A 13,419-nucleotide genomic window follows, 5' to 3' on the forward strand; every position below is an offset into this window, starting at 1 on the left:
TAGTGGATTCTCGGTGGGGGGGGGGGGGTGCTTCAGAGAGGATCCTGAGATGGCTGAACGGTTGTGTTTGTTGACTAGTAAAGTCAGTCAGTCCTAAGATGCTACAGTTAGAATATACTGAGCTCTTTTTAGGTCCATTAGATTAATTACTTGTGTAAGTAACCTCTTTAAATATAAGTGATTTACATAATTCATTTTGGTATGTGAGCCTACATGCAAATAGAAAAGGTGAATTAGCTATGACATCCTTAGGCATAGCAGAGTGAGCTGAAACAGAATTGCCTTTAACGTATTTACTTTGGTTTGCCTCAGAACTGAAATATACCTTGGTCGTATATAATTTTATATTTGGCCCTTGAAGAATATTTTAGAGGGAGTGTGTTTGGAAACGATCATCTAAATGAATGAAATGCATTCCTTAACTGGAAGCTTGAATGTTATGTGTGATTTGTGCCTCTGCTCTGCTGTTAACGGGTTTCCATCTCTTGACCCAGGACTCGGGACAGATCATCCCCCTCATTGTGGAAAGCTGTATTCGGTTCATAAATCTCTATGGTAAGCCCTAAACTGCAGTATTCTTACCTTAAACAATTACTAGGAGTCTTGCAGTAAATGTGTCTTTCCTTTAAATACTTAATGGTTGGAAAAAAGGGGACCTGGAGGATGTGATGGACTCTCATGCTCTTTTCCTTCTATTATCTTTAGGTCTTCAGCATCAGGGGATTTTCAGAGTGTCTGGTTCCCAGGTGGAAGTCAATGATATTAAAAACTCATTTGAGAGAGGTAATTGCACGTCTGTACCTATAAGCAAACTTTGTTAAAAAGTCATCATTTTCTGTAGAGAAAAATGGCATACTCATCCTATATGTCTTTAAAACCTTTCTCTGCATTTATTTCTTTTTGGATGTTGAATTAAGAATCTATTTAGAATAGCTGAGAAATGAAGCCAAAATCATAAGGCTTTGTTATCAAGTCTAGAAAAGCATATGAGTTTTGTATCCTTGGTTTAGGACCAGCATTGGTAATCCTCAGCACGCTGTCACAGGTGGCTCATGAAAGGGTTCTAGAAAAGTGGCAAGAACACCTGTGGTCTGCATAGCAGGTGTTTGAGGTGACTCGTCCAAGCTTCGTGTCTACTCCCTTTGTCAGGAACTCTCCTTCCTCTTATTGCCATCTCCAGACTCCTTCCCTGTGACCTTAGTTGGTGCCTTATTCTTGATCCCAACTGACTGTCAAATAAGTCCTCCTAAACTGCTCATTAGCACATTATGATGAGTATCGGGCAGACCTAGAATCAAATCACACTTCTGCATTCACTAATTGTGTGATTTGGGTCAAGTGACTAATCTCTTACTTTGGCCTCAGTTTCCTCATCTGCAAAATTCTAGGATTGGTGTGAGAAATAGATATAAGCCATGAAAGTGCTTAACTCTTAAGTGGTGGTTCTTAGCTCATAATGCTCTCCTATTAAAATGATTTGTCTTATGTCTACTTTTGGATACATCTGCACCTTCCTGCCCTTGCCTGAAAGTCAAGCCAAGGATGCAGAGGGAGGGACATCATGGGTTGGAGACAGGGCCACCTCTCTTGGTCCCGTTTGTCCTGACTCAGACTTGGTACAAAGCCAAGTTTGAAACCATGGTTGAAGAGGTCAACTTGGAGCCAGATTGTTTTTCCTCTTCCAAATCCTCTGAGTGATATGATGTATAGAGCAGAGGAGTCTACCCTCAAGAGCTAAGTATCCAAGTCACTTACATGGACCATATTCAAGATAAATTGAAATCTAGTAAAGCATCAGGTTCCTGTGCCATTGTAGGCAGAAATGGTTTTCTTACTTTTCCTTGGGCAGTCCCCTGGTATTTGTTGTTTGTTTGTGATCTCTTTGAGTGAGGCTTTCTCACGGTGGGCGAAAAAAAAAATTGTTTTGGTGAATTCATGTTCAGTGATTTCCTGCCCTAGAAACAGAGAAAAAGGAACCACAAGTCTCTGAAAATAAACTGCCCCAAGAGGCAAAGAAAAGTTAAAATGCGGTGTACAACTTTTGTGAACTTTAGAAGAGCTGACTTATAAATAAAAAAAGGAGTTTGATTTAAGGACACACATGATGTTGGACTTCTTAAGAATTCTATTTCAGTTTAGTTCTCAGGAACGTGGACTAGTCAGGTCAGTTACCTAATATTTTAAAAGCACCCACCATAAAGAATAATGTAATTTCATGTTTGTGATATATAAATTTCCCACTTTTTATACACGTTCTTTGGTACTGTTAAGGGTACGTTTTCAAATTCCTGTCTGATTTCAAAATCTCCTACTGCTGAAGTCAACTTTCAAATGTGCTATGAACACCACCATTCACTTTGAGAAACACTTATTTAATGGTATTGAATGTAGGTATTCACAATTAGTTGAGTCCTATAATATTTCTGATAAATTTTCCTGATCCATACAGCATAGCCAGACAGACCTATGTTGTTTCTTTTTCCCCAGTAGGATACAAGACAGAGAATGTAGTATTTGAATTCATGTCAAACTAAGATTACAGATTTTAGCTTTTAAAAAAAAAAAGTTGGGTCCAATTATAAATCCCACAATATTTTATTTTTAAGTTTTTAGGTAATTTGTAAGAGATTATTTGGTAGCATATGACATAAAAAAAGCCTTATTTTGGCCAACTATTTTTAGGTTAATCATGGGGTAGAATATCTAAACCAATTATTTTAATTTTAGTAGCATGTAATTAAAAGATACATGTATATATAGAAATGTGTGTGAGTATAGAAACATATTTTTGTTCAGAAATAAAAAGAGAAGCAATGTGCATGTAACTAATTTGTTGGGGTTTTTTTTAGGTGAAAACCCTTTGGCTGATGACCAGAGTAACCGTGATATTAACTCAGTTGCTGGCGTTCTAAAGCTCTACTTCCGTGGGCTGGAAAACCCCCTCTTTCCTAAGGAAAGATTTAATGATCTGATTTCTTGTGTCAGTAAGTGGGCTATGTTATTGTCTGTTTGTTTTCCTCAATTCTTTCCCCACCAGCGTTATTTGACTAACCAATTTCCTGGAAAAGGCAGCAGCCCTTTATCTTCCTCCCCATCCATCACCCCATCACCACCAAATTTCTGAGACCACTTGTCTTGGATCCACCGTGACTCATCCACCCAGCTGTGGCCTCGCCCTTCGCTGAGTGGGCTTTGCTTCTGAACATTACCCAGGTTCCATAGAGCCCAAGAGCTTCCCACTTAGTAGCTGGGACAGAGCAGAGAAACAGATGCCAACTCACTGAAGGCTAGGCGGAAGCTGTAAGCATGGAAATGTTAACTGTTTTTTGGCTTTTGGCTCTTGGTCTTTTCCACCATCTTTGTTACTTGGGAAAAAAAGGTAAAAGGAGATAAATGATCACTATTACAGTGCAGGAACACTGTAATACATAGGTGGTAATTATCTGTCAGTGGGCATCCCCAGCTAATAGGCAGAGTGGCTCTGGGAGCATGTATGATGTATTATGAAACCCATAATCAGCAGAGCAAAGCATTGCTTTTTCTTCAGGAGGTAGGGGGCTCTTGACACTATAGGGAAGAAGGTGAAAATAATAATACTGGGAAGGGGCCACATCCCATATGTCTGTAAACTCAGTGTCTCTTTAAGTCCACGTTCCCAGGCAAGGCTGTTGAACTAACCTCAATTACACAGTGAGGGCTTTTGTGAGAATCAGGCTTTACTCTAATGAACAAACCTCCTCCCCCATCCCCCCCACTACCCACCTGGATCAGCAAGTCCGAGTGACCTCAGAAAATCTCTCCACTCACCCTCCCTTCCCCTTCCCCGTCGCCAGTACTTTGGTTTCTCACTGGGAGATCCTCCTCCTATGTTTGGCCCTCTTGCCTTTTTCCTTTTGCTTCATGCCAGGCACTCCTCTTGGCACTTTACATGTATGAACTCATTCATTCTCACAGCCCTGTGATTGATGGATCGATGTTCTCCTGATTTTATAGGTGATGAAACTGAGGTGCGGAGAGGTTAAGAAACTTCCTTTGAGCAAGCTGGACCTAGGATTTGGACCTAAGCTGTTGGAGTCAAAAGCCTAGGTTCAGAGGGCAAATTGAGTCACCGCCTCCCGCCTCTCCCCACCCATTTAGAATCTATTTCATTATTTTCCGCCTGAAAACAGACTCCTTGGTATGGCCAGTTCATAGTATAAACTTCTTCCTCCATCTGATCTCTCTCCTTTTGTGCACTCATCTCCTGCCACCTGCTCAGTTGACTTTGTTTCAATGATAGCAACCTGCAGACATGCTGGACCATTTTCCACCTCCATGCCTTTGCTGGTGCTGCTATATCTGCTGTCCCTCATGGCCATTTGACATCCACAGGGAAGGATGTGCTGAACTGGCACTCCTCCCAAACTGCCATCCCCCCTAGCACCTGAGGCAGCATTAGTCACTTTCTCCTCTACTAATGTTCCATTGTGTACCTCTGTCTGTAATTTTTCTTAAAGCCCCACATTGCAATTTTTTAACCACTCTGTGTGTCCCTCTACTAGAGAAGAGGCTAGTAAGAAGAGGAAGAACTAGTAAGAGGAAGAAGGCTAGTAGGAAGAGGCTAAGAACATAGGTTCTACACTCTAACAGCCTAGGTCCATATCCTAGGTCCACATTGCTCACCAGCAAGTTTTTTAACCTCTCTGTACCTTAGTTTCATCTATAAAATCAGGAGAACATCAGTCTATATATCATAGGGTTGTAAGGATGAAATGAGTTGATACATATGAAATGCCAAGAAGAGTGCCTGGCATGGAATCTGTTCAAGGTAATGCCTACATTCAGCTCCACGGGCGTGTGAGGTCTTGATGGATTATTATGTTCTGTAGCCCAAACACTTGGCCATAGTTAATGCCAGACATATGATGAGTGCATAATGCATAGTTAAATAGAATTTAAATTAGGAGTCAACATTCTACCAAAATCATTTTTAAATATTCGTTTATATTTTTGACTGTATCAGGTTTTAGTTGTGGCTTATGGGATCTTTTATTGTAGTGTGCAGGCTCTTCGTTGCAAAGCATGGCTCGCTCCCTCTAGTTGTGGTGCACGGGTTCTCTAGTTATGGTACACAAACTCCAGAGCACATGGGCCCTGTGGCCGTGGCACACGGACTCTTCAGTTATGGAGTGTTGACTTTCTTGCTCCAAGGCATTTGAGATCTCAGTTCCCTGCTGCTGCTGCTGCTGCTAAGTCACTTCAGTCGTGTCCAGCTCTGTGTGACCCCGTAGACGGCAGCCCACCAGGCTCCCCCGTCCCTGGGATTCTCCAGGCAAGAACACTGGAGTGGGTTGCCATTTCCTTCTCAATTCCCTGACCAGGGGTCAAACCAGTGTCCCCTGCATTGGAAGGCAGATTCTTAACCACTAGACTAACAGGGAGGTCCCCTCCCCCAAAATCATTTTGTTGGCACGCATGCCTAAAGTCCTAGATCTCATTGAGTAGGAATTCCCCGATCATAATTACCTCCACCCCCACCCTGAACAGTCTGATGCTTGTGTGGAATTCAGAAGTGCGCCTGTGTGTCCATTCCATGGCCCTCACGTAGCTTGAGTCATCACAGCAGCTTCTGACCCAGCTGGAAAGAACTGAGAAGGCACTGTCACACTTCTGGAATTCCCCTTTGGCCATGTGCAAAGATTTTCCTCACCAGCCTAGCCAGAAAGTTTATATCTGCAAAAAATTATAAGCACTCTCTACTGTTCAGTGGTCTTCTAGATGCATAGATCATCCACATTTATGTTTACACATACCAGCTGGGTAAAGACTGCTGGGCTCCATTGTCAGTTACTATTGCGGATTCACATCACAGTTTCATTGAATGAGAAATACTATTTCATTATGAAAAGCTGAAGCCCTGGAGGCAGAAAGATCTAGATTCGAATCCTAGCTTCACCACTTAGCAGCTTTGTAACCTTGGGCAGAGATCAATATTTAATCTTTTTAAATATGTATTTCTTTATCTACTTCATAGAGTCTGTGTGAAGCAAAAGGAGACGATCCGTACTAAGTGTTTCTAGCATCATGCCTGGCACACAGTGAGCCTCAGTATATGTTGCTCACAACACACAGTGCAGTATATGTTGTCATCTTTGCAAACGTCACAGTTACTCCTACTGCAAACTCAGGTCACATAGACCAATACCTGGGTTAGCCAGTTACCAGTCTTACCTGTTCAAAACATGTGTTTCTTTGCTATAGTTATTTCAGAAACATTTAGAAATGATGTTAGTTTAACCCAGACATTGTGTTGGTTCCAGCATGATTTTTCCCAATACAGTAAATGTATTACAATCAAAGACAAGCTTTCTTACAAGTAGATGTGAAGCAAAATAAGAGGATCATAAAGGGAAAAAATGGAAAATCTACAGAAATATCTTTTATTGCAAAGAATGCCTTACATAAAATGCTACAGGGGCGCATAAAGAACCTGCAAAGACATTTCCCCCTGTATTTAAACAATGGATTAATGAAAAATGGATTAATAATCCTTGGGCTAATTTGTATGAAAATAGTCTCTATTGGCAATGAATACCCATAGGACCAACATCTCAAAGAAGCGGGAGCCCCTGGCGACTAAGGCTGCTACGGTTGCTAGGTGCACACACCAGTAGATTTAACTATGCCAGTAATTTAAGTAGTGTTGTTAATGTTTTTGTTGGTTCTCTAGTTACAGATTCTTAGATGTTGTGCAGTGGTTTCCTCGTAAGTCCTGTTATTTTTAGTGCATAATTTTGCATAATGGAATGTTTTTCAAAAACACTTAATGGCACCATGTATAGCAACCCCATTTCTTCCAACATCTAATCTATTTAAAAGGGGATTCCTGGTTATTATTGATTTATCTTTAAGCAAGCATTTTCTCTTACCAATGTGACCATGATATACCTGTATTTTTCCTGGATTTTCAATAAATTATTTGAACATGGTATGTCATTCATTATTATATCCTTCCATTAATATTACAGACTCTTGATGATTATTGCCTACAGTGTCGCAAAACTTTCTCAGGATTCAAAGACTTGACTTTTGCATTCAGGAGATTTAAAATATACTAGAAGAGATAAGATATTTATTCACAAATAAATTCAGTCTAAGTTTGCGATAGAAGCAAAAGACTTAGGAATGTTAGTGGAGAGTGGTCTCATGGAGATCGATTGCTGTTATCCGTGTCATCTCCTAGTATCGCCTTAATTGGATTTTGTTTTCTCTATTAAAGTAATTTCATGTGATATTTGTATAGAAAAACTTCCCTTTTCATCTTTTATTCTAAGAGTTTTTCCCTCTTCATCTTTTCTAAGAGTTTAGATAAGTCTCTGGAACACCTGCTACCTTTTGCTTACCTATTTTTGAGTTGTTTCTGGAAAGATTGTGTGTGTGGGGGTGAGTTATTGTGCTATTCATATGCCTCTAAATACCATATTCTCTGGAAGCTTGCAAATGTAGTAAAAGAAAACTTGTCTTAGCATTCTCTCTCTCTTTTTTTTTCCCCAGTGTGCACTTTTCATTCCCAAAATTACTTATCTGGATAAAGACATCAAAGGCAAACTAAATTTGAAATAAACTTGCTAGCGTCTCCATTTCTCACCCAAGGGTTTTTTTGTTTGTTTGTTTTAAAACAACCATCCACTTTGTGAATGGTTTTGTGACTGCTCCAGATCATACCCACACAGTCTGGGCAGCTTCTGGAATGTCCGTGTACTATGGCTCTGAGGTTCCCTAGAGCAAAGATCCAAGTGACTTGTTCTAGTAGAGTTGTTCAAGCAATTCATGGTCTTCCCTGGCTGCTTCAGGGCTGTGAGCCCAGAAGAAGCATTTGTACTTTGTTATGTGCTGTTATTTAGGGGACTGGTTTTACAAAAGGAAACATCTTTTTTTAGGAGGGTGTTTTGTGTTTTTTTTTTTACCTATGAGGCGACAGAGGATAAGACGATTAGATGGCATCATTGCCTCAATGGACATGAGTTTGAGCAACCTCCAGAAGGTAGTGAAGGACAGGGAGGCCTGGTATGCTGCAGTCCATGGGGTCACAAAGAGTCAGACACAACTTAGCAACTGAACAACAACAACAAAACCAACATTTAGTCATTATAGAAAACATGGTATGTAAAAAGCACATAGAGTACTCCCCCATAATGCCACTACGCCACTACCCGAAGAGAATCAGTGGTGTGTGTGTACACATTCTGACCCTTACGCATAGTCATGTGCACACACACTGTTTGTAAAAAGCCGAAGTAGAACTAGACTGTCCCATTTGTAACCTGCCTTCTTTTTGACTTATTTATTGTAGAAAACTCCAGACGTCTACAAGAGGATACATAAACATATATTCACGTATAAATAATATAATTGCCTTGCTTTAACAGTTTCCCTGTGTTAGCCAGATTTGTCCCACATACATTGCTTTTGTACCATCCCCCTGACATCAGATTGTTTCATCTGGGTGTGTGTATCTCTGGGAGATGGTGCTTCTTTTTTTATGCAACATAGCCACAAAACGATTTTCTTTTCTTTTTTTTTTTAAGATCAAATTCTTATTATATATATATATATATATAAATTTATTTATTTCAGTTGGAGATTAATTACTTTACAATATTGTATTGGTTTTGCCATACATCAACATGAATCCGCCACAGGTATACACATGTTCCCCATCCTGAACCCCCCTCCCTCCTCCCTCCCCGTACCATCCCTCTAGGTCATCCCAGTGCACCAGCCCCAAGCATCCAGTGTCATGCATCGAACCTGGACTGGCGAATTGTTTCATATATGATATAATACATGTTTCAATGCCATTCTCCCAAATCATCCCACCCTCTCCCTCTCTGTCTCCCACAGAGTCCAAAAGACTTTTCTATACATCTGTGTCTCTTTTGCTATCTCGCATACAAGGTTATCGTTACCATCTTTCTAAATTCCATATATATGCATTAGTATACTGTATTGGTGGTTTTCTTTCTGGCTTACTTCACTCTGCATAATAGGCTCCAGTTTCATCCACCTCATTAGAACTGATTCAAATGAATCCTTTTTAATGGCTGAGTGATACTCCATTGTGTATATGTACCACAGCTTTCTTATCCATTCATCTGCTGATGGACATCTAGGTTGTTTCCATGTCCTGGCTATTATAAAGAGTGCTGCAGTGAACATTGGGGTACACGTGTCTCTTTCATTTCTGGTTTCCTCGGTGTGTATGCCCAACAGTGGATTGCTGGGTCATAAGGCAGTTCTATTTCCAGTTTTTTAAGGAATCTCCACACTGTTCTCCATAGTGGCTGTACTAGTTTGCATTCCCACCAACAGTGTAAGAAGGTTCCCTTTTCTCCACTCCCTCTCCAGCATTTATTGCTTGTAGACTTTTGGATCACAGCCATCTGACTGGCGTGAAACGGTACCTCATTGTGGTTTTGATTTGCATTTCTCTGATAATGAGTGATGTTGAGCATCTTTTCATGTGTTTGTTAGCCATCTGTATGTTTTCTTTGGAGAAATGTCTATTTAGTTCTTTGGCCCATTTTTTGATTGGGTCGTTTATTTTTCTGGAATTGAGCTACAGGAGTTGCTTGTATATTTTTGAGATTAGTTGTTTTGTCAGTTGCTTCATTTGCTATTATTTTCTCCCATTCAGAAGGCTGTCTTTTCACCTTGCTTATAGTTTCCTTTGTTGTGCAGATGCTTTTGAGTTTAATTAGGTCTCATTTGTTTACTTTTGCTTTTATTTCCAATATTCTGGGAGGTGGGTCATAGAAGATTCTGCTGTGATGTATGTCGGAGAGTGTTTTGCTTATGTTCTCCTCTAGGAGTTTTATAGTTTCTGGTCTTATGTTTAGATCTTTAATGCATTTTGAGTTTATTTTTGTGTATGGTATTAGAAAGTGTTCTAGTTTCATTCTTTTACAAGTGGCTGACCAGTTTTCCCAGCACTGCTTGTTAGAGATTGTCTTTAATCCATTGTCACAAAACCATTTTCATACCTTAAAAAATAATAATTCCTTAAAATCATCCAATAGCCAATCACTGCTTTTTAAAAATAATTGTTTAATATGCAACTAATGTGTGATTACTATAGAAAAATTAGAAAATGAGTAAAACAAATCTAGAATTCTTACGCACAAAGATAATATTAACCTTTTTAATATTTTCCCAGATATATCAATATATATACACCTATGTATTTCTTAAAATTTTTTTTATTGGAATATAGTTGCTTTGAGGCTTTCCCAAAATAGCTCAGTGGTAAAGAATCTGCCTGCAGTTCAGGAGAAGCAGGCCACATGAGTTTGATCCTTGGGTCGGGAAGATCCCCTGGAGGAAGAAATGGCAACCCACTCCAGTAATCTTGCCTGGAGAGTCCCATGGACAGAGGAGCCTGGCAGGCTGCAATCCAGAAAAGTTGCAGAGTCAGAGACGACCGAGCGCACATGCAAGCATAGTTGCTTTACAGCCTGGGGGCGTTTTCTGCTGTACAGCAAAGCACATCAGCCATACGCATACACGCATCCCCTCTGTTTTTAGACTCTCTCCCCATTTAGGCCGCCAAAGGGTACTGGGTAGAGTTCCCTGTGCTACACAGTGGTTCTCATTAGTTATCTCTTTTATACCCAGCAGTGTATGTATGTCAATCCTAACCTCCCAGTCTGTCTCATCCCCTCTTCCCCCCTTGGCTTCCATACTTTTGTTCTCTACATCTGTCTCTATTTCTGCTTTGCATATAGGTTCGCCTGAACCATTTTTATAGATTCTGCATATATGCATTAATATACAATATTTGTTTTTCTTTCTTCATTTTGTATGACAGTCCTTAGGTCCATTCATGTCTCTGCAAATAGCACATTTTCCTATATATTTTTAAAGCAGCTTATTGAGAGACAATTCTCATACATCAATTTATCCATTAACATGTACAAATCAGTGGTTTTTAGTATATTCACAGGATTAGGAAAATCACCAAAATCAATTTTAGAACATTTTCATGACTCCAAAAAGAAATCCCAGTTAGCAAACACTCATAACCACCATCACCCTCAGCCCTAGACAACCACTAATCTACTTCGTATCTCTGTGTATTTACCTATTCTGCCTATTTCATATAAATGAAATTATACAATATATGATCTTTTTTTGATGGGCTCAATTCATATAGCACGTTTTGAAGGTTCACCCATGTTGTAGCATATGTTAGTACTTGTTCTAAATTCCCAAATAATATTCATTATGTAGATACACCATAACTACATACTTTTGATTTAAAAAAAAAAAAAAGCTGCATCATGCCAAATGACTGCTAGTGGATATAAGATTTCTTTTAGACATGATGAAAATGTTCTATAATGGACTGAAGTCATGGTTGCTCAATTCCAAATTGCTGCGATTCATGGGGTCGCAAAGGGTCGGACACGAATGAGTGACTGAACCGAACTGAAATGTACTAAAAACCATCAATTTGTATACTTAAAATACGTGAATTATATCTCAATAAATCTGTTATTAAAAATTATCATACAGTATTTTCTCCTTATAAACTAGTTTTTAAATTTAATATGTTATTAACACTTTCTCACATCACTAAGTTATTTTTCAAAATATAGTTTTTACTTTCCATATAATGGTTTTTATTCTATTTAACAAATTCCCTAGTTTTAGAAATTTAGATTGTTTCCAAAAGTGATTTTGCAGTTATACAAAAATACCATGATGAGCTTCTTGGTACATAAATCTGTTTCCTATATCTGATGGTTTTATGGAAAAAGCTTTTGAACTCTTTTCTTGGTGTTCCAATGTATGTTTTTGTTGCTAAAAATTCTTCCAGCTTTATTGCCATACACAGTAGTTTTCTCTCTGAGCTCAAAATTTCTGTTTGCTGCCTTACAATGATTTTCTCAAAGATTCCTTTTCTCTGCAAAAATGACAATAGGCTTATTATTGAAACAGGCAAGGCTCCTTAGGCTAAGATTTAGTTTCTTTGCTAATTTCTATTTGATAATTCAGCAGAAGGAGAGACATTATTTATATATTTATATCTATAATGTTGCTTGTTAACTAGGAAAGAACTCAATGGCTTAATTCATAGAACTCCAGAAAGAAACCCCAGTTAGCAAACACTCAAACCACCATCACCCTCAGCCCTAGACAACCACTAATCTACTTCGTATCTCTGTGTATTTACCTAAATATATTGTAGATCTATTAATGGTTAATTAGAAAGATTTATAAGCAGTTCATTTCTTACCTAGAAGAACAGCTGGTAAATCATCTCAGGGCTAAGATTTATTCAATATATTAAAAGGTCTCTTTTTCTCTTTCCTTTTCATTCACACACATATACTATTACACACACAACTGATTGATACTTTGACATTATTAAAACCTAACACTGAACCTAAAAATATCCTGCATGCTATAAGTTGCTTCAGTCGTGTCCAACTCTTTGTGACCCCATGGACTGTAGCCCACCAGGCTCCTCTGTACATGGGATTCTCTAGGCAAGAATACTGGAATGGGTTGCCATTTCCTCCTCTAGGGGATCTTCCCAACCCTCAGATGAGGGATCGAACCCTCATCTCTTAAGTCTCCTGCATTGGCAGGTAGGTTCTTTACCACCAGCGCCTTTAAATTCCTCTTGATTATTGGTTATTGGGCTATGGAATTCAGAAATATTTGCCTGCTCTTACATAAGCCATTTCTACACGTGACCACCAAGGAATTTCCTTCCCTTTCTTCCTCCTTAAGGATAAATCTGCATCTTAAGTTTTCTTATTTGTTTTCTGAAAAACACCTTTACAAACAGTGCCACAGAAGAGCTGACATTTTCAGAGGACTGGCCATTTGAACTTTTGGCCATTTTCTGAATTGGTGGTGAATTTTTCACACACGTTTACATGCAGCTGTCAAACCTCCATGCTGTGAAGTTGGTATGCTGACATGGGAACCTTGCAGTGCTAGGGAAGGAACACAAATTAGCCAAGGGAGCTCTGAGCATGTGACTGAGATTGGGCAAATCCCACTTTTACCTAATTACATGAGATGCTGAATTGTGAAAAAGAATCCCAGCATAAAAGAAATCCAGGTGAAATAGGACCTTCCTCACTGACAACTTGTCGGAGGAAAAGATCCATCTTTTCATGTTGTGGTTGTTCACTTGCTAAGTCATGTCTGATTCTTTGTGACCCCATCGACTGCAGCATGCAAGGCTCCTCTGGCCGCCACTGTCTTGGAGTTTGCTCAGATTCATGTCCATTGAGTCAGCGATGCTATCTAACAATCTCCTCCTGGCTTCCAGGCAGTACACTGATAAAGAAACCACCTGCCAATGCAGGAAATGAGAGACCCAGGTTTGTTCCCTGGGTCGGGAAGATCTCCTGACGTAGGAAA

At 39.4% G+C, this 13,419-nt stretch overlaps 1 protein-coding gene across 2 annotated transcripts in view; it reads left to right on the top strand.

Moving 5' to 3' along the window:
• SRGAP1 (SLIT-ROBO Rho GTPase activating protein 1) overlaps window positions 1-13,419 on the top strand; it is a 295,760-nt gene that overhangs the window by 252,987 nt on the left and 29,354 nt on the right. For both annotated transcript variants that reach the window (XM_040233367.1, XM_040233368.1), the window contains exons 13-15: window positions 495-555; window positions 706-783; window positions 2,850-2,984. In XM_040233367.1, coding sequence (XP_040089301.1) covers window positions 495-555; window positions 706-783; window positions 2,850-2,984 — 274 coding nt within the window. The remainder of the gene's footprint in view (window positions 1-494; window positions 556-705; window positions 784-2,849; window positions 2,985-13,419) is intronic.

The sequence above is a fragment of the Oryx dammah genome, unplaced genomic scaffold (assembly GCF_014754425.2).
Source record: "Oryx dammah isolate SB20612 unplaced genomic scaffold, SCBI_Odam_1.1 HiC_scaffold_29, whole genome shotgun sequence".
Lineage (NCBI taxonomy): Eukaryota > Metazoa > Chordata > Mammalia > Artiodactyla > Bovidae > Oryx > Oryx dammah.